This window comes from Emys orbicularis, chromosome 10 (assembly GCF_028017835.1).
Source record: "Emys orbicularis isolate rEmyOrb1 chromosome 10, rEmyOrb1.hap1, whole genome shotgun sequence".
Lineage (NCBI taxonomy): Eukaryota > Metazoa > Chordata > Testudines > Emydidae > Emys > Emys orbicularis.
The window spans coordinates 31,780,859-31,801,938 of record NC_088692.1 but is presented as its reverse complement, the minus strand read 5'-3'; the positions used below and the strand labels follow the sequence as shown (position 1 = coordinate 31,801,938).

At 48.9% G+C, this 21,080-nt stretch overlaps 1 protein-coding gene across 1 annotated transcript in view; it reads right to left on the bottom strand.

Moving 5' to 3' along the window:
• Window positions 1-207: 207 nt before the first annotated feature.
• Window positions 208-21,080, bottom strand: part of IL20RB (interleukin 20 receptor subunit beta) — a 38,570-nt gene continuing 17,697 nt past the window's right edge. Inside the window, exons 3-7 of the mRNA XM_065412787.1 lie at window positions 20,517-20,707; window positions 17,139-17,260; window positions 9,732-9,882; window positions 9,248-9,396; window positions 208-333 (exon numbers count right to left, since the gene is read on the bottom strand). Of these exons, the coding sequence (XP_065268859.1) occupies window positions 208-333; window positions 9,248-9,396; window positions 9,732-9,882; window positions 17,139-17,260; window positions 20,517-20,707 (739 nt within the window). The remainder of the gene's footprint in view (window positions 334-9,247; window positions 9,397-9,731; window positions 9,883-17,138; window positions 17,261-20,516; window positions 20,708-21,080) is intronic.

Genomic DNA, 21,080 nt, shown 5'->3' with positions numbered 1-21,080 from the left:
ATTGAAAACAGAACTGGAGTCCCGTGTGCACACCGTTGGTGCGACTGTGTCCTATGAGTTACCAGACGTACATCAAAAAGCTTCCCATTGATCCCTCTGGGTAGACATACCCTGAGTCTGTGGGAGCTGTGTACAGGCTCCCAGTGCACAATCTGCTAGATCTGTTCATAGATGGTTTTCTACAGGGTTGATTATCTCTGGGCAGCTTTAAAGTGCATCCTGAATCCACAGTCGGAGGATCTCTTTGGGGGGAATCACATGCACAGCCACGTCACAACATTCAGTCTCCTCACTCCTGCAGTGTATTAGCATCGCGGGGGACTCAGTTACTTTCTGTAAAAACAAAGACATGCAAAGCATCTGGGCAGCCTGTGCTGACGTTGTATTGTCCTGCAGGGGCATTTTGGAGCCAAAAACCCTTTTCTCCCTACATTTTGCTTGCCCTCCAAGGCCCTTCTTGCCTTGTCTGGCATAACTCCCCAGAGCCCCAGCTCTGCAGGGCCCAGCAGCCCCAGAAACTTGCTTTCTTCTCATTCAGCAGGGACCCAGAGAAGCTAGAGGTCATTTAATTAACCTCGGGCCACCCTTGCAGAGTCATTCCCCAAGGTATGGTATCCAATGCTTTCTTCAGTCTTACGTGCAGTGTCCGAAGCCACGTGCTTCCTTTGGGAGACAGCTGCAAAGCTTCAGGCTGCCAAGAAGCATCTCCTACTAGACAGACGGAGTTATCCTTTTCTTAATAGAATCCCATGTCTCCTGTTGATTCCCTTCAGCCTGTTTGAAGGAATCCCCCCATCCCAGGGGATTATGGCCCTCAGGCAGGGCCGGCTCCAGGCACCAGCTCAGCAAGCAGGTGCTTGGGGCGGCCAAGGGGAAGGGCGGCAAGTCGGGCTCTTCGGCGGCAATTCGGCGGCGGGTCCCTCGGTCCCTCTCGGAGGGAAGGACCTGCCGCCGAATTGCAGCCGAAGAAGAAAGCGGCGCAGTGGAGCTGCCGCCGATCGCGGCTTTTTTTTTTTTTTCGCTGCTTGGGGTGGCAAAAACCCTGGAGCCGGCCCTGCCCTCAGGTCATTTGGGGTGGGGTTTTCAAAGGTACCTAAATGACTTGGGGTACACGTGACTGTTACTGGCTTCATCTGCAGTGGGGGGGCACCCTGAGCCAGCCTCGGTGAGTAATGTGGGTTTCCCAACTCCAGCAGCCAGCCTGCTCCTGACGTGAGGATTACAGACCTAAGCCCTCAACCTGGCCAACAGGGGCAGCAAAAGCAAAGCAGTGGCTCCGGGTAGGATCAGCACCATGGGTATCTGTGCCCTCTGATCCACTCCCTGCGCAGAGCATTTCCCTGTCTGCTGGGGGAGCCTCTATGGCCAAAGTACGGCCATGACAGCTGAGGCTGGGACTCCCTAGGGGATAGGCTTTAACAGCCTGCAAAGGGGACTAGTTTCCAGCCTAGGAAATCCCTCCTCGGAGTAAGTGGGGGAAGAGCTATCCCTCACTGGCTGATTCTCTCCCTGCAAAGAGAAACGCAACAAATGCGGGCGCACAGGAGAGGCAGAACAGGGGAGGATGACGTGCTTGAAAGCAGCTTGTCAGACATTCTTGCCCGTCTAGGGTGCTGAAATCCACAGGCGGTGACTTTTGTTTTTGCCGGCGGGTGCTTTTGAAGCAGTGTATGTTTGGGGGGAAGGGGGGAGGCTATTTTCAGCATATGTCTACACTTCTTTCATATTCTAGTTATTGAATGTGTGTCTATCACTGGTATCTTCACTATTTTAATAATGATTAAATTATGAACTACATAATTCCATTATCATTACAGTATATTAAAATCATTGCAATCACCTACAAGCTGGCTTCACTAACGTCCCAGTTTAAACACATGACATCTCACTGTAGCTTTCTGGATGAAACTGTCAGCAATCTTATTTACATCTAGTTCCCTGGTATGGTCTTGCTGCACGTTAAGGACAGCTACATTATTCAGTTGTGTCTGTCCCATTGATGACTGGAGATAATTTTAAAGTCTTCTGAAGCTGGAGAATGAGTGTTCCGCAGTTCAGGACGATACAGACACAGTGAGAAGGATTCTTATAAATTTGCAGTACTCTGGAAACATAGTGCTTCCAGAGTACTGCCAATGACTCCAAGATCTCTTTTTTTGATGGGTAGCAGCTAATTTAGATCCCATCATTTTGTAGGTATAGTTGGGATTATATTTTGTCATGTGCATTACTTTGCATTTAACATTGAATTTCATTTGCCATTTTGTTGCCCAGTCACCCAGTTTTGTGAGATCCCTTTGTAACTCTTTGCAGTCTGTTTTGGACATAACTATCTTGAGTAATTTTATATCATCTGCAAATTTTGCCACCTCACTGTTTACCTCTTTTTCCAGATCATTTATGAATACGTTGAATAGGACTCGTCCCAATACAGACCCCTGGGGGACACCACTATTTACCTCTCTCCATTCTGAAAACTGACCATTTATTCCTACCCTTTGTTTCCTATCTTTTAACTGGAGTGCCTGGCAATACTTTCAAGATCATCCTTAACAAAAGGCTTGTCATTAAATTATCTTAGGGCTTGTCTACACTACAAAATTAGGTCGGATTTATAGAAGCCGGTTTTATAGAAACCGGTTTTATGCAGCCGACTGTGTGTGTCCCCACATAAAATGCTCTAAGTGCATGAAGTCGGCGGACCGCGTCCACAGTACTGAGGCTAGCGTCGACTTCCGGCGCATAGCACTATGGGTGCCTATGTGTACCTATCCCACAGTTCCCGGAGTCTCCGGCGCCCATTGGAATTATGGGTTGAGATCGCAATGCCCGAATGATGCAAAGCAGTGCCGTGGGGGGTTCTGGGTACATTGCGTCACGCACCTCCCCCGCCGTCACAGCAACGGCAGACAATAGATTCGCGCCTTTTTACCTGGGTTACCTGTGCAGACAACATACCACGCCAAGCATGGAGCCCGCTCAGCTCAGCTCACCGTCACCATATGTCTTCCGGGTGCCGGCAAACGTGGGACTGCATTGCTAAACAGCAGCAGCAGATTACTGCCTTTTGGCGGTAGACGGTGCAGCATGAGTAGTAGCCTTCATCGGCGCTCGGGATGCTGGTAGCTGTGGGGCTGGCAGCCGTAGGGCTGCATTGCACCAGCCCCTTGCCTTTTGGCAGTAGATGGTTTATTACGACTGGTAACCGTCCTGTCAGTATTGTCTGCTGAGCATCCAGAAGAGGCCGAGGGCGATCTGGGTGCTCAGCAGATCTGAAAGAAGAGCTTTCCTCAGGTCTGAAAGCAAGTAAATTTAGAGGTTGCCTGAAATGCTCATAGATTATTGTAGCCTGAGCGCCTTTACCGATCCTTCTGGCTACTGTACAGCAGCAACCCCTTGCCTTTAACCGTCCTCGTTGGACAATGATGGTTACCAGTCGTAGTATACTATTTGCTGCCAAGTATTGTCTGCTAAGCACCCAGAAAAGGCCGAGGGCGATCTGGGTGCTGGCAGACATGTGGCTGGCACACGTGGGGCTACATTGCTACACAGCAGCAACCCCTTGCCTTTAACCGTCCTCGTTGGACAATGATGGTTACCAGTCGTAGTATACTATTTGCTGCCAAGTATTGGCTGCCAAGCACCCAGAAAATGCCGAGGGCTATCAGTCATGCTGCACTGTCGTCTTAAGATGTAAAAAATAGATTTGTGTTTTATTCATTTCCTTCCCCCCTCCCTCCGTCAAATCAACGGCCCGCTAAACCCAGGCTTAGGAGTTCAATCTCTGGGGGGGGGGGCATTCTGTGTGACAGTTGTTTGTATTTCTCCCTGATGCACAGCCACCTTTCTTGATTTTAATTCCCTGTACCTGTACGCCATGTCGTCAGTCGCCCGCCCCTCCCTCCCTCCCTCCCTCCCTTCTTCCCCTGGTCTTTAGATACTAGTTTCGCGCCTTTTTTCAGACCAGACGCCATAGCTAGCACTGGGATCATGGAGCCCGCTCAGATCACCGCGGCAATTATGAGCACTATGAACACCACGCGCATTGTCCTGGAGTATATGCAGAGCCTGGACATGCCAAAGCAAAACCAGGAGGACCAGCTGAGGAGGAGGAGGCGATTGCAGCGCGGCGACGATAGTGATGAGGAAATTGACATGGACCTCTCACAAGGCACAGGCCCCAGCAATGTGGAAATCATGGTGTTACTGGGGCAGGTTCATGCCATGGAACGCCGATTCTGGGCCCGGGAAACAAGCACAGACTGGTGGGACCGCATCGTGTTGCAGGTCTGGGACGATTCCCAGTGGCTGCGAAACTTTCGCATGCGTAAGGGCACTTTCATGGAACTTTGTGACTTGCTTTCCCCTGCCCTGAAGCGCCAGAATACCAAGATGAGAGCAGCCCTCACAGTTGAGAAGCGAGTGGCAATAGCCCTGTGGAAGCTTGCAACGCCAGACAGCTACCGGTCAGTCGGGAATCAATTTGGAGTGGGCAAATCTACTGTGGGGGCTGCTGTGATCCAAGTTGCCAGGGCAATGAGAGGCCTGGTGATATCAAGGGTAGTGACTCTGGGAAACGTGCAGGACATAGTGGATGGCTTTGCTGCAATGGGATTCCCAAACTGTGGTGGGGCGATAGACGGAACCCATATCCCTATCTTGGCACCGGCGCACCAAGCCACCGAGTACATAAACCGCAAGGGGTACTTTTCAATGCTGCTGCAAGCCCTGGTGGATCACAAGGGACGTTTCACCGACATCAACGTGGGCTGGCCGGGAAGGGTACATGATGCTCGCGTCTTCAGGCACTCTCTTCTGTTTCGAAAGCTGGAGGAAGGGACTTTCTTCCCGGACCAGAAAATAACCATTGGGGATGTTGAAATGCCTATCGTGATCCTTGGGGACCCAGCCTACCCCTTAATGCCATGGCTCATGAAGCCATACACAGGCAGCCTGGACAGGAGTCAGGACCTGTTCAACTACAGGCTGAGCAAGTGCCGAATGGTGGTGGAATGTGCATTTGGGCGTTTAAAAGCGCGCTGGCGCAGCTTACTGACTCGCTGTGACCTCAGCGAAAAGAATATCCCCATTGTTATTGCTACTTGCTGTGCGCTCCACAATATCTGTGAGAGTAAGGGGGAGACATTTATGGCGGGGTGGGAGGTAGAGGCAAATCGCCTGGCCGCTGATTACGCGCAGCCAGACACCAGGTCGGTTAGAGCAGCACAGCAGGGCGCGGTGCGCATCAGAGAGGCTTTGAAAACTAGTTTTGTGACTGGGCAGGATTTGGTGTGAAACTTCTGTTTGTTTCTCCTTGATGAAATCGCAGCCCCCCCCACGCACCCGGTTAACTCTACTACCCTGTAAACCAAGCACCCCAACCTCCCCTACCCTCCCCTCTTCAAGCACCACTTGCAGAGGCAATAAAGTCATTGTTACTTCACATTCATGCATTCTTTATTAATTGAGCACACAACTAGGGGGATAATTGCAAAGGTAGCCCGGGATGGGTGGGGGAGGAGGGAAGGAAAAGGACACACTGCACTTTAAAACTTTAAAACTTATTGCTGTAGAAATCATCTAGGGTGGAGTGATTGGGTGGCCGGAGGCCCCCCCACCGTGTTCTTGGGCGTCTGGGTGAGGAGGCAATGGGACTTGGGGAGGAGGGCTGGTGGTTACAGAGGGGCTGTAGCGACGGTCTCTGCTCCTGCTGTTGGTTACAGAGGGGCTGTAGCGGCGGTCTCTGCTCCTGCTGACAGAGGGGCTGTAGCGGCGGTCTCTGCTCCTGCTGTTGGTTACAGAGGGGCTGTAGCGGCGGTCTCTGCTCCTGCTGCCTTTCCTGCAGCTCAACCATACGCAGGAGCATATCACTTTGATGCTCCAGCAGCCGGAGCATCGACTCTTGCTTTCTGAGTACAAGCTCACGCCACTTCTCCTCTTCAGCCCGCGTTTCAGCCCGCCACCTCTCCTCTCGCTCATATTGGGCTTTTTTAAAATCAGTCATTGACTGCCTCCACGCATTCTGCTGTGCTCTGTCAGCGTGGGAGGCAGTCTGTAGTTCAGTGAACATTTCGTCACGTGTCCTTCGCTTCCTTCTTCGAATATTCACTAGCCTCTGTGAAGGTGAAACATTTGCAGCTGGTGGAGGAGAAGGGAGAGTTGTTTAAAAAAGATACATTTTGGAGAACAATGGGTACACTCTTTCACGTTAGATTTTGCTGTTCACATCACACAGCACATGTGCTTTCGTTACAAGGTCGCATTTTTCCTCTTATATTGAGGGACTGCCGGTTTGGTGTGAGAGATCACTCACGCAGTGCCAGGCCACAGATTTCAGCTTGCAGGCAGCCATGGTAAGACACAGTCTTTGGGCTTTTTTAACCTTGTTAACAAGTGGGGATGGTTTAAAACAGTACTGCTCTCATTAACCATACCAAGCACCCGTTGGGTTGGCCATTTAAAATGGGTTTGCAATGTAAAAGGAGGGGCTGAGGTTTAAGGTTTAACATGCAGCACAAACCCAACTAACTCCCCTCCCCCACACACCCAATTCTCTGGGTTGGTCACTTCACCCCTCCCCCCCACCGCGTGGTTAACAGCGGGGAATATTTCTGTTCAGCAGAGCAGGAAGGGGCACCTCTGAATGTCCCCTTAATAAAATCGCCCCATTTCAACCAGGTGACCGTGAATGATATCACTCTCCTGAGGATAACAAAGAGCGATAAGGAATGGATGTTGTCTGCATGCCAGCAAACACCGGGACCATACGCTGCCATGCTTTGTTATGCAATGATTCCAGACTACGTGCTACTGGCCTGGCGTGGTAAAGTGTCCTACCATGGCGGACGGGATAAGGCAGCCCTCCCCAGAAACCTTTTGCAAAGGCTTTGGGAGTACATGAAGGAGAGCTTTCTGGAGATGTCCCTGGAGGATTTCCGCTCCATCCCCATACACGTTAACAGACTTTTCCAGTAGCTGTACTGGCCGCGATTGCCAGGGCAAATTAATCATTAATCATTAAACACGCTTGTTTTTAAACCATGTGTAATATTTACAAAGGTACACTCACCAGAGGTCCCCTGTGTGCCCACAGGGTCTTGGGTGAGTTCGGGGGTTACTGGTTCCAGGTCCAGGGTGACAAACATATCCTGGCTGTTGGGGAAACTGGTTTCTCCGCTTCCTTGCTGCTGTGAGCTATCTATGATGTTCTCTCCATCCTCATCTTCCTCGTCCGCCGAACCCGCTTCCCTGTCTCCAGAGAGGGACTGATAGCACACGCTTGGGCTACTGGTGGCTGCACCCCCTAGAATGGCATGCAGCTCCTCGTAGTAGCGGCATGTTTGCGGCTCAGCCCCGGACCTTCCGTTTGCGTCTCTGGCTTTGTGGTAGGCTTGCCTTAGCTCCTTAATTTTCACGCGGCACTGCTGTGCGTCCCTGTTATGGCCTCTGTCCTTCATGGCCTTGGAGATCTTTTCTAATGTTTTGCCATTTCTTTTACTGTTTCGGAGTTCGGCCAGCACTGCTTCATCTCCCCAGATGGCGATCAGATCCCGTACCTCCCGTTCGGTCCAGGCTGGAGCTCTTTTGCGATCCTGAGACTGGGACTGGGACTCCATCACGGTTACCTGTGCTGATGAGCTCTGCATGGTCACCTGTGCTCTCCACGCTGAGCAAACAGGAAATGAAATTCAAACGTTCGCGGGGCTTTTCCTGTCTACCTGGCCAGTGCATCTGAGATGAGAGTGCTGTCCAGAGCGGTCACAATGAAGCACTGTGGGATAGCTCCCGGAGGCCACTAATGTCGAATTCCGTCCTCACTACCCAATTCCGACCCCCATAAGGCCGATTTTATCGCTAATCCCCTCGTCGAGGTGGTGTAAAGAAACCGGTTTAAAGGGCCCTTTAAGTCGAAAGAAAGGGCTTCGTCGTGTAAACGTGTCCAGGCTTAAGTCGACTTAACGCAGCTAAAGTCGACCTAAACTCGTAGTGTAGACCAGGCCTTAATCACCCTGTCTCTGTTTATAAACAAACTCCCTTCCCCAAGGGCAGAAGCTGGGAGCAGCACAGAACGTATCACATTCCACACCCAAGCCCTGCCCTGGGAGCAGCCCTCCAGTATGAAGTTTGGGGGTTGGGGGGGAAGTGAGCAACAGAGGGAGGGGGGATGGAGTGAGCAGGGAGTGGGGCTTTAGAGAAGGGGTGGGGCAGGGGCAGAGCCTCATGGAAGGGGTGGGGCATGGGTGTTTGGTTTTGTGCAATTAGAAAGTTGGTAACCCTACACGCGTGATATCTGCAAACCTGCCCTAGGGGCACCACACAGTGTGTTTGTTAGCACGCTTTTCAGCCCAGTACACTTTCCCTGGAGGGACACGACCCAGTGGAGCCCAGCTCTGCTTGCTGCTGGTATTAGTGCAGAGCCCAGGACACCCAGAAAAAGTGCAGGCCAGGGCTATGCTGCACGTGCCTCCTGCACAAGGAACCTGCAGCTCATTACCCAGCCAGGCAGCAAGGATGGAGGGAAGGGATGAGGCACTCAAATGGGGAGCATCAAAACAGGAGGAGAAAGGGGGCAACCCCAACAGGGGTTTGTGGGGACAGTCACATGGGGGGGGGCAGGAGCTTGGGGATGACTGGGCTTCTGAGAACGCAGGGTGGGAATAGGTGTGCAGGGAAATAGCCTTCTCCTTCACGCTGGAAGGACTGTTTGGCTTCGAAATACTTTCATACTCCCCTGAATACGTAACACTGTTTGCTTTTGCTGCATCGGGCCCTCCACGGCTGTAGCCCTCTGCATGACACTACAGCAGACCGGGCTCTCCAGGAGGCTGAACCCCTCCCCATTGGCCCAAGCAGGAGGGGAGCATGCTCAGGATGCCTGGCTGTCATCTCTCAGCTCAGGGCTCCACTTAGGAAAGCAAAACAGGCCAACATTTCTAACGCAGGGGCCCTATGCTGGCCACCCATGTCCATAGGTAGGGGCTTAAACAAGTGGTCTCATTCTGAGAGCTGCTGAGACCCTGCACTTTGAGTCAGTGCTCGGATGCCCTAAAAACCAGGCCACTTGCTGAGATGCCAAAATTGAGGTTTAGGCACTTAGCTTCAGGCAGCTGTGTTTGAAAATGTGCCAATCATTCCCCTCTGGATTTCAGCTCCACTTGGAAGGAGCAACATCCACTCACTCAATCAGTCTCTTCCTCCCTGTAAATATACAGCATCCCAGGAATAACAAGGAAGACAAAGAAATTACCAGGGTGTCTGGTAGGACAACGACTGGACAGCAGGAATACTGGAAGATTTGACTCATTTTCCAGGCAAGGAAAGGCAGGGCCAAGACACCTACAACAAATCCCACGAAGGACACCAAGGCAGTCGTCATCCATATAGATCTGCCACCATCTAGAGACAAAGGAAGGAAGGAGGACTTCAGCAGAGAGCCTTTGAGGGCAAGAGACACAATTACAGATCCTGAGAGAAATGCAGGGCCTGTCCTTCTCATTGACCCCAATGGGAGCCATGAGGTCCAAAAGAATCAAAAACTACCCAGCCAGCGCAGGGGTGATTCTCCCCCCCCCCCCCACCCTCCCGAGGAAACAGTTGCAACAGGCTTTGTACAGGGCAAGAGACAGCAGACAGAAGCGAAGAGGAGAGATGCTGGCAGACTGGGCAGCTGCATAGAGAGTCACTGCACCGTGCTTCCTCTGACACTACTGGCGAGGAAGTCCGGTCATCACCTGGCCCGCGAACACACTGCGTCTGGCTGAAGTTGCTGCTCCTGTTGATGGCCTCTACGTAGGTCTGGGCTTTCACACAGTACTCAGCTCCTGCCTCTATGGTGTCCAGATGCACCACAGAGCTGATCTCCTTCACAGTCTTCTTGTGCACCTGCCAGAGGCAATGACAAGCACGTCAGAGTCCAGGGCCCAGTGAGAGCAGCAGGCTTGTGGTCAATGCTGGCCTGATTGCAGGCTGTGGGGAGAAAGGGCTGGGGGAGCCAGAGAGGAATGGGGAGAAGAGAGTGGGAACTGAGAAGCCAAGAGATAGAAAGGGAAAATGGAGGGGGAAGTTAGGGGATGGGCAGCAGAGTGAGACTGGACAGCCACCGGGGTAGAAGGGATGGGATGAAAGGCACTGTAAACCAAGGGCAAACAGAGGCCTGATTGGAGCGAGTGCCTGTGTCAGGAGGTTGTGAAGGCATCTCCGTGTGCAGGGGGAAGGGAGGGGAGGTCACGGGGCCTAGAGCCCTAAGCAGGTGACCCTGGGTGCAGGGGAAGGCAGGCAGAACTCTGTGACCCCATGCTCCTGCTCGAATGCCACGCCCCTGCCCCGTCCATTAAATGTGTGAGAACTCATTGGCCAGGGCCTGTGGGTGAGAGGAAGAAGCTCTCACACATGGTGAACGAGAGGTACAGGGGAGAGAAGGAATGAATGAGGGCGGGGAGAGAGTGCAGTGGCAGACAAACCTCTACTCTGCCCCCCACTCTGGACTAAAGTTCCCTCCACTCAAAAGTCTTGAGAGACAGTTGTTTCCGCTAAGGGAAGGAGCCTACAGCATTCCATTTTCAGTTGTGTCCCTCATTTCAGGTTTTTGTCACACATTCATCACACTGCTGACAGGCAGGCTTAACATATTTGCTTTGCCTGGAAATTCATTAGTTTTTCATTTTTTTAAAAAAAAAACTAAGGAATTCCAAGGGAATCAAGACTGAGGGGAAAAACAACTGAGGAGAGTTGGCAGTTTTTCAAAGGGACACTATTAAGGGCCCAAAAGCAAGCTATTCCGCTGGTTAGGAAAGATAGAAAATGTGGCAAAAGACCACCTTGGCTTAACCACGAGATCTTGCATGATCTAAAAAATAAAAAGGAGTCATATAAAAAATGGAAACTAGGACAGATTACAAAGGATGAATATAGGCAAACAACACAGGAATGCAGGGGCAAGATTAGAAAGGCAAAGGCACAAAATGAGCTCAAACTAGCTACGGGAATAAAGGGAAACAAGAAGACTTTTTATCAATACATTAGACGCAAGAGGAAGACCAAAGACAGGGTAGGCCCACTGCTTAGTGAAGAGGGAGAAACAGTAACAGGAAACTTGGAAATGGCAGAGATGCTTAATGACTTCTTTGTTTCGGTCTTCACCGAGAAGTCTGAAGGAATGCCTAACATAGTGAATGCTAATGGGAAGGGGGTAGGTTTAGCAGATAAAATAAAAGAAGAACAAGTTAAAAATCACTTAGAAAAGTTAGATGCCTGCAAGTCACCAGGGCCTGATGAAATGCATCCTAGAATACTCAAGGAGCTAATAGAGGAGGTATCTGAGCCTCTAGCTATTATCTTTGGAAAATCATGGGAGACGGGAGAGATTCCAGAAGACTGGAAAAGGGCAAATATAGTGCCCATCTATAAAAAGGGAAATAAAAACAACCCAGGAAACTACAGACCAGTTAGTTTAACTTCTGTGCCAGGGAAGATAATGGAGCAAGTAATTAAGGAAATCATCTGCAAACACTTGGAAGGTGGTAAGGTGATAGGGAACAGCCAGCATGGATTTGTAAAGAACAAATCATGTCAAACCAATCTGATAGCTTTCTTCGATAGGATAACGAGTCTCGTGGATAAGGGAGAAGCTGTGGATGTGGTATACCTAGACTTTAGTAAGGCATTTGATACGGTCTCGCATGATATTCTTATCGATAAACTAGGCAAATACAATTTAGATGGGGCTACTATAAGGTGGGTGCATAACTGGCTGGATAACCGTACTCAGAGAGTTGTTATTAATGGTTCCCAATCCTGCTGGAAAGGCATAACGAGTGGGGTTCCGCAGGGGTCTGTTTTGGGACCGGCTCTGTTCAATATCTTCATTAACGTCTTAGATATTGGCATAGAAAGTATGCTTATTAAGTTTGCGGATGATACCAAACTGGGAGGGATTGCAACTGCTTTGGAGGACAGGGTCATAATTCAAAATGATCTGGACAAATTGGAGAAATGGGCTGAGTTAAACAGGTTGAAGTTTAACAAAGACAAATGCAAAGTGCTCCACTTAGGAAGAAAAAATCAGTTTCACACATACAGAATGGGAAGAGACTGTCTAGGAAGGAGTACGGCAGAAAGGGATCTAGGGGTTATAGTGGACCACAAGCTAAATATGAGTCAACAGTGTGATGCTGTTGCAAAAAAAGCAAACATGATTCTGGGATGTATTAACAGGTGTGTTGTGAGCAAGACACAAGAAGTCATTCTTCCGCTCTACTCTGCTCTGGTTAGGCCTCAGCTGGAGTATTGTGTCCAGTTCTGGGCACCGCATTTCAAGAAAGATGTGGAGAAATTGGAAAGGGTCCAGAGAAGAGCAACAAGAATGATTAAAGGTCTTGAGAACATGACCTATGAAGGAAGGCTGAAAGAATTGGGTTTGTTTAGTTTGGAAAAGAGAAGACTGAGAGGGGACATGATAGCAGTTTTCAGGTATCTAAAAGGGTATCATAAGGAGGAGGGAGAAAACTTGTTCACCTTAGCCTCTAAGGATAGAACAAGAAGCAATGGGCTTAAACTGCAGCAAGGGAGGTCTAGGTTGGACATTAGGAAAAAGTTCCTAACTGTCAGGGTGGTTAAACACTGGAATAAATTGCCTAGGGAGGTTGTGGAATCTCCATCTCTGGAGATATTTAAGAGTAGGTTAGATAAATGTCTATCAGGGATGGTCTAGACAGTATTTGGTCCTGCCATGCGGGCAGGGGACTGGACTCGATGACCTCTCGAGGTCCCGTCCAGTCCTAGAATCTATGAATCTATGAATCATTTGCAACGGTAATGAACCACTGAATGGGTGTGAACACTGCTATTATTTAAGCTACAGGAGGGACTCTGCTAACTAATAGCAATAGTGGGTTGTTATCTCATGTGTGCCAGCCAGTAGAGGAAGCTGTATAAACACACATTTTGCTAGTTGCTTTTAATTCTGTGAATATTCCAGATGCAACGTGCATGCTCCCAGCGGGCCCTGCTGAGCCTCCTGTGTCATATACATTCAATCTGCACAGAATTACAAACAGGACACAAAATACCTTTCTCTAGGGGAAGGTGCATTGGGCTGGGAGCCAGGACACTTTGTGGTCTAGTCACATCTCCTCTACTAACTATCGTTAATACTTCTCTGTAATACACAGCCCTTATTATAAGTCCTCACATATTCCCATTCTAAGAGGAAGACAAATATTAGCCTCCACACGTTTTAGCAAAGCAATAGTTAACATGGGGCACAAGCTCGTTTCTGGTAGAGCTGTGAACAGAACCCAGGCTTCTAATATGACAGATGTATGTCTCAGCCATTTAGCTACACTGTCTCTGAGAATGATGACTATGCCAAATTATGTGCTTGGGTATTCTGTCTGTAAAATGCAGAACTCCTACATATGTAAAATGCTGTTTCAGTGAGTTACACATCATCCTCTAGTGGCTGGTCCATAGCGGATATGAGGCTTCTCCTGCTACCAGTTAACATAAGTAATCCTTCAGCTCAAGTAGTACGTATCAGTGCTAAGCTGCATGGCTCACAGCCTGCTCATGTTACATTTAGGGTGTGTGTGGGGGGGGAGTTTTATAACTGAACATAAGATTGTTTTTTATTTTATTATTTTAAACCTATGAAGTTATTTATAAAACATTGTGTTGAAAGAAGGTTATTAAGATTGCAAAGTCAGAAGGTAGGAAGTGCCAGACTTAGAGTTGCCCATTCAACCTCAGTCCTGCCCACTTGTGTGAATGCATTATGTTTTATTTACATGGGAAAGTTGCTTTGGTTTAATTTAAATTGGGTTTTTAAAATCAACATTGTTAAACTGGTTCAAACCCCTGTGTGGTTGGTTTTATTCCTGTTTAAATCAAGTACATTTGCTTAAATGAGTCCTAATTAATTTAAGATAAACTGAAATAAGTCTGATGTAAACCAAAGTCAGTACATCCACACATAGGTTTGCAAGGGATTAAATTAGTTTAAAACCCTACCTGTAGTTAAATGGGTGTAGCTTTGCCATGTAGACAAAGCCACAATCTTCAATATAGTATTTTTTCCACAGGACCCCTGCATCATTCAATGCACAGGAGGGGCCTGCTCTGGAGATGAATCAGGGATGTGTAGTAAAAGGAGGTTGGGAAGGAGATAGGGAATTGGTACTGCCATTATACAAGGCACTGGTGAGACCTCATCTGGAATACTGTGCACACTTCTGACCCCCCCATGTTTAAGAAAGATGAATTGAGACTGGAAGAGGTACAGAGAAGGGTTATTAGAATGATCAGAGGAATGGAGAACCTACTTTACAAGAGGAGACTTAAGGATCTTGGCTTGTTTAGCCTAACTAAATGAAGGCTGTGCTCTCTATAAATAGAACAGAGGGAGAAGAATTAAGGGCCAATGTTGGCACAAGAACAAATGGATATGAACTGGCGATCAAAAAGTTTAGGCTTGAAAATAAAAGAAGGTTTTTAGCCATTAGAGGAGTGAAGTTCTGGAACAGCCTTCCAAGGGGAGCAGTGGGGGCAAAAAATGTAACTTGTTTTCAGACTGAGTTTGCTAAGTTTACGGAGGGAATGGTATGATGAGGTCGCCTACAATGGCATGTGGCCCATCTGCAACTACTATTAGTAAATATCGCCATTGGCTGAAGATGGGAGAGGGAGGGTTCCGAGTTACTATAGACAGTTCTTTCCCAGGGATCTGTCTGGTGGGTCTTGCCCACACGCTCTGAGTAACTGATCATCATCTTTGGGGTCAGGAAGGAATTTTCCACAGGTCAGATTTGCAGAGACCCTCAGGGGTTTTCACCTTCCTCTGCTGGTTTAAACTAGAGTAAAGAGTGGTTTCTCTGTAACTTGAAGTCTTCAAACCATGATTTGAGGACTTCAGTAGTTCAGCCAGAGGTTGGGGTCTATCACAGGAGTGGGTTAGTGAGGTTCTGTGGCCTGCAATGGGCAGGAGGTCAGACTAGATCAGTGGTTTTCAAACTGTGGGTCGCGAGCCAGTACTGGGTCGCAGAATGTAAGGCACTGGGTCGTGGCGGCTCTGGTCAGCACCGCCGAACGGGCCGTTAAAAGTCCCAGCGGTGGTGCTGCCCAGCTAAGGCAGGCTAGTTCCTACCTGTTCTGACACTGCACAGGTCTGGCTCCTAGGCGGGGGGGCCAGAGGGCCCCACATGCTGCCCCCGCCCCAAGCACCGGCTCTGCACTCCCATTGGCTGGTTCCCGGCCAATGGGCGCTGGGGGGGGGCTGTGGGCGAGAGCCTTGCGCAGCTGCTTGCGCACCTCCGCCTAGGAGCCAGACCTGCTGCTGGCTGTTTCCAGGGCGCAGCGCGGTCCGTGGTGCCAGGACAGGTGGGAAGCCTGCCTCTGCACCCCGGCTGCACCGCTGACTGGGAACCGCTGGATGTAAGCCCGTGCCCCAACCCTGCACCCCAATCCCCTGCCCCAGCCCTTTGCCTCCCTCAAACCTGGAGCCCTTTCCTGCAGCCCAAACCCCTCATCCCTGACCCCACCCCAGAGCCTGTACTCCCACCCCAGAGCCCTGACCCCCTCCCACACCCCAAGCCCCTGCCCCAGCCCTGAGCCCCCTCCCATACCCTGAACCCCTCATTCCTGGCCCCACCCCAGAGCCCGCACCCCAACCCTGAGCCCCTCCCACACCCCGAACCCCTCATCCCCAGCTCTGTTGGGTCGTGGGCATCAACAATTTTCTTCAACTAGGTCACCAGAAAAAAAGTTTGAAAACCACTGGACTAGATGATCATAATGGTCCCTTCTGACCTTAAAGTCTGCGTCTAAGTGGGTGTGTTTCCAGTGGGGTCCAAGGGGGATCAGTCCTTGGCCCTACACTAGCCAACATTTTTATCAGTGACCTGGAAGAAAACAAAGTCATCACTGATGAAGTTTGCAGATGAGACAAAAATTGGCAGAGTGGTAAATAATGACGAGGACAGGTCACTAATTCAGAGCAATCTGGATCGCTTGGTAAGCTAGACGCAAGCAAACAATATATGTTTTAATATGGCTAAATGTGAATGTATACATCTAGGGACACAGAATGTCGGCCATATGTACAGGATAGGGGGGACTCTACCCTGGAAAGCAGTGACCCTGAAAGAGATTTGAGGGTGATTTTGGGTAGTCAGCTGAATATGAGCTCCCAGTGTGACACTGTGGCCAAAAGGGCTAATGCAATCCTGAGATGCATGAACAGGGGAATCTGGAGAGGTTATTTTACTTCTGTGTTTGGCTCTGGCATGACCGCTGCTGGAATACTGCATCCAGCTCTGGCATTCACAAATCAAGAAGGATGTTGATAAATTGAAGAGGATTCAGAGAAGAGCCACGAGAATGATTAGAAGATTAGAAAAAATGCCTTATAGTGATAGACTCAAGCAGCTGTATCTACTTAGCTTAAAGAGAAGATTAAGGAGTGACTTGAAAGAGTTTAAGTTTCTATTTAGGGAACAAATATTTAATAATGGGTCCTTCAATCTAGCAGAGAAAAATATAATACAACCCAATGGCTGGAGGAAGATGAAGCTAGACAAATTAGGACTGGAAAAAAAGGCATAAGTTTGATAGTGAGGGTAATTAACTATTGGAACAACTTACCAAGGGTCTTGGTGGATTCTCCATCACTAAATCAGGTTTAGATGTTTTTCTAAAAAGATCTGCTCTAGGAATTATTTTGGGGCAGTTCTCTGGCCTGTGTTATGCAGGAGGTCAGACTAGATGAAAGCAATGTCTTTTCCAGCCTGGGAATCTATGAACCACGGCCTGTCCAGGCAAGGGACAGGTCAATCAGACCTGGCAGAAGGGCAGACATCTTGACTCTGTGGTTATTTTAATTGTAATTCTGCAATGTGCTTAAACATAGAGACTTGCTCTGTGACTTCCTGCATGAGAAGTGAAACACAAAATGGCAGCTGCCTTGGACAGGGACTTTCTTTCCAGTTACATACACCATAATAAGCTTATGATCGTAGCTGCTACATGCTATAGCAGGGGACTAGAGAGAGCAGAGGGATGCTGTGCTCAGAAAAATATCCCATGTGCTTTCATTCTAAGCCATGCAGTGCTCTCCAGTCTCACCTGAGAGCAAGGGCAAAACTCACCCTTTCCTGGCCCTTCCTCCAATAGAATATGTGGAATTGAAAGGCTGGCCCCAGGTCTTCCAGCTTCACCAGTAAGTGATACCCGTCTGCAGAGACTTCCATCACAGGTGGGGTGAGGAAAGCTATCAACACAGAAGCAGCACTATTACCACCACCAAAGGCAACCCTGAAACCCCCCTTCCCAGACTGGTAAAGAGGCAGGAAATGCTCCCTTTTGTGACTCCCCTTGAACTGTATTGGCAGCCAATTGCTTCACTGAGGCGGTTTCCCTTGATCTTCCTCCCTCTCTACCTGCTTTGTTTCTAAAGATAGTAGCAGCCCCTTGGGCCAGGGTGGATTTTATTCTATCAGGTTGAGGCATTTAGCAATAGCTGAGTTGCACAAACTTGAATTTTTTTCTGTGTGGGGGAGGAACTGTTTTGTTTGAAGGCCCCATCCAAGCAATAACAACCAGGTAGGGCAGAGGGTGCTGAGAAACCAGACCAGACTGGTTCTTCTGGGCAAGGGGTGCTAACTCTGTCCAAAGGCCCAGAACACACGCTTTGAAACTCCTTTCTCTGACATTGGTTTCTATTGGCCTGATTTTCCAAAGTGCTGAACCCTGCAGCTCCCATTGAGGTGTGGGGATAGTGGGGGGAAATCAGGCAGTCTGTTTCCTGCATACTCTAGTTGATTTTTATTCTTGCAGCTTTGTGTGTAACACTGCTGTAAATGACTCTTGTTTCATGGCTATTGTGATAATCAAGGCTTGCTACAGTTCTGGAATTAAGCCTTCCATGTTTGCTGTATTATAGGAACAAAGTTTGGACTCCCTACTACTAAATACTGAAACATACACATATTTAAGTTACGGCGAGGGTTGCTAAGTGTAGTATCAGGGCAGTGCAGAGATGACCTTTGAGTTGCCTTTGCACACACACATTCCCTGCAACTTGCACCCTGAGGTGAGCCACCAGTTATTTCTGGATATGTGTTAATATTGATAAATAGGATGAAATTCAATAAGGACAAATGCAAAGTACTACACCATGACGAGGGCCACCCACCTCTCGTGAGTGCCTCCTGTCAGCCGGGTGTGAACCTGCACTCTTTCTCTGCTCACAGTGCCCCCTGTCGACAATTACTCTCCAGCTAAGCCACACACAGTCTAAATGTATGAAGGAACTCCTGCTGGGGTAACAGTCCAACAAATGGTTGGCCTTCTCTGAGGTCTTCAGCCCTGTCTCCAGGGCCACCTGGGGGGAGGGGGGGCAAGTGGGGTAATTTGCCCCGGGGCCCCACAGGGGCCCCCACGAGAATATAGTATTCTATAGTATTGCAACTTTTTTTTATGGAAGGGGCCCCCAAAATTGCTTTGCCCCAGGCCCCCTGAATCCTCTGGGTAGCCCTGCCTGTCTCTGGGCCTGTTTATACTCTAGCCCCTTTCTCAGGCTCCAAAAAGAAACTTGTGCCCTTTTCAGGGCTTTGGCCACTTCACCAGTGGGGAGAGCCAGTCCCACCCACTACTCTGGGTCCCAGACCAGAGACCCTACAAGTAGCAGCCACGTGCTGCTTTCTTTACTAGTTGCTACTGCTGAATTCCCTGGACTGCTTCCCACTCCATCCCATCACTTTCTTGGGTTCTCTGTCTGAGCAGGGTCTCTCCCAGGCCTCCTTGCCTGGAGAGCTTCCAGTCCTATCCCTGCTGGAGCAGGCTTTCTCCCCAGTTTCCTTGCCTGTGGAGTCTTACAGCCTTCATAGAATATCAGGGTTGGAAGGGACCTCAGAAGGTCATTCCAACTCCCTGCTCAAAGCAGGACCAATCCCCAGGCAGATTTTTGCCCCAGATTCCTAAATGGCCCCCTCAAGGATTGAGCTCACAACCCTGGGTTTAGCAGGCCAATGCTCAAACCACTGAGCTATTCCCCATCCTTCCACTCCTTCATCCTTCTGGTCCACAACAGCAATGACCTGCTCAGCCGCTGAAGCTCCTTTTAACTGAGCCTGCTGGGCTCTGATTAGCTGCTTCCCTGCAGCCTCTCTAGGCAGGCCTGGTGAACCCACCTTCACTGCTCCTTTCCTAGGGCAGGGTGGGGTAGGACTGCGAGGCCTCCAGCATGTTACACCCCGTCACATACACATAGGAAGGAATAATCAAGTGCACAAATACAAAATAGAAAATGACTGCCTAGGAAGGAGTATTGCAAAGAAGGATCAGGGATTACAGTGGACAGGGCCGGCTCCAGGCACTAGCATAGCAAGCAGGTGCCTGGGGCGGCCAATGAAGAGGGGGCGGCACGTCCGGCCGTTCGGCGGCGGGGTCGTCACTCCCTCTCAGAGCGAAGGACCTGCCACCGAATTGCCGCCGTAGAATGAAGCGGCGTTAGAGCTGCCGCAGCTTGCGATCACGGATTTTTTTTTAATTTTTTTTTTCCTGCTTGGGGCGGCAAAAACGCTAGAGCTGGCCCTGACAGTGGATCACAAACTAAACATGCGCCAACAATGTAATACTGTTGCAAATAAAGCGAACATCATTCTGGGATGTATTAGCAGGAGTATAGTAAAAAAAACATGAGAAGTAATTCTTCTGCTCTACTCCGCACCAATAAGGCCTCAGCTGGAGTACTGTGTCCAGTTCTGGGCACCGCACTTTGGGAAAGATGTGGACAAATTGCAGGAAGTCCAAAGGAGAGCAAAACAAAACAAAAAACAACCTCCCCCCCCCCAAAAAAAGATTAAAGGTCTAGAAAACATGATCTACAAGGAAAGATTGAAAAAATTGGGTTTGGGTAGTCTGGAGAAGAGAAGACTGAGGGTGGACATAAGTCAAGTACGTAAAAGGTTGTTATAAAGAGAAGGGTGATAAACTGTTCTCCTTAACCACTGAGAACAGGACAAGAAGTAATGGGTGAAAATAGCAGCAAGGGAGATTTAGGTTGGACATTAGGTAAAACTTCCTGACAGTAAGGGTTTTTAAGAACAGGTTTGACAAACACCTGTCAGAGATGGTCTAGGCCTTTAGTAGTGAAGGGGACAGAACAAGATGACCTATCGAGGTCCCGTCTAGTCCTACATTTCTATGATTCTAAGATTATTACTTTTTAAGGAATTTAATTTTAAAATAACATTTATTGACATGAACTGATTTTAAGAATTAAAAGTGAATTGAAGTGATCACTAGTAAATAAAAAGTATCTATTTTGTTATGTATGAGTAATGAGATATTAATATGCAAATATTCACTAACAGAACTGCAACTTATTATTTACTCCCTGTACTTACAGTGTGAATTGATCTGCTGTTTCAACATCAATGAAAACATTTTTTTTTAAATGAACACATTTTATGTTGCTTATCCCCGGTGGTGATGTAACTGTCAGGAGGAGGCAGAGAGCTTACTCGTTATGCGATTGAAGAGAACTTTTAGTGTGCTCCACTTTGAACCCCGAGAACCTAGGTTTGCCCTCACACGTAGGTTATAGGGCACGGTGGCAGAGATGTCCTCTGTGACATTGCACTGAGTCACAATGATGAGCGAACACTCGCTGATGGGTATCCAGATCTCATTGGCATAATCTCTTTCATACTCCCTGGGGAAAGCAAAGAAAAGCACAAAGACAACACAGGATAAAATAACACACCTCTATCCCCACCCCTTAACCATCCCATATCCTCTAAGGACTCTAATCAGAATCAGCTTCACCTGGGTACAGAAATCTACTCCAGGTTTTTCTTCTTTGTTACCAGAAGCGCATGTAGGGTGACATCCACCATTTGCAGAGGGAGAGCATACAGCCACAAGCACAAGGCACATTTGAGAACTTAAGTGGAGTTTAAATGGCTCGCAGGCCATGTGCTGGGCTCTGCCCAGGGGGAATTTCACCCTGGGAGACATGTCTAAGCTTGAATTTTTAGTCATGTTTTAATTTACATGATCACAAATTCTGGTGCAGACAGGACACT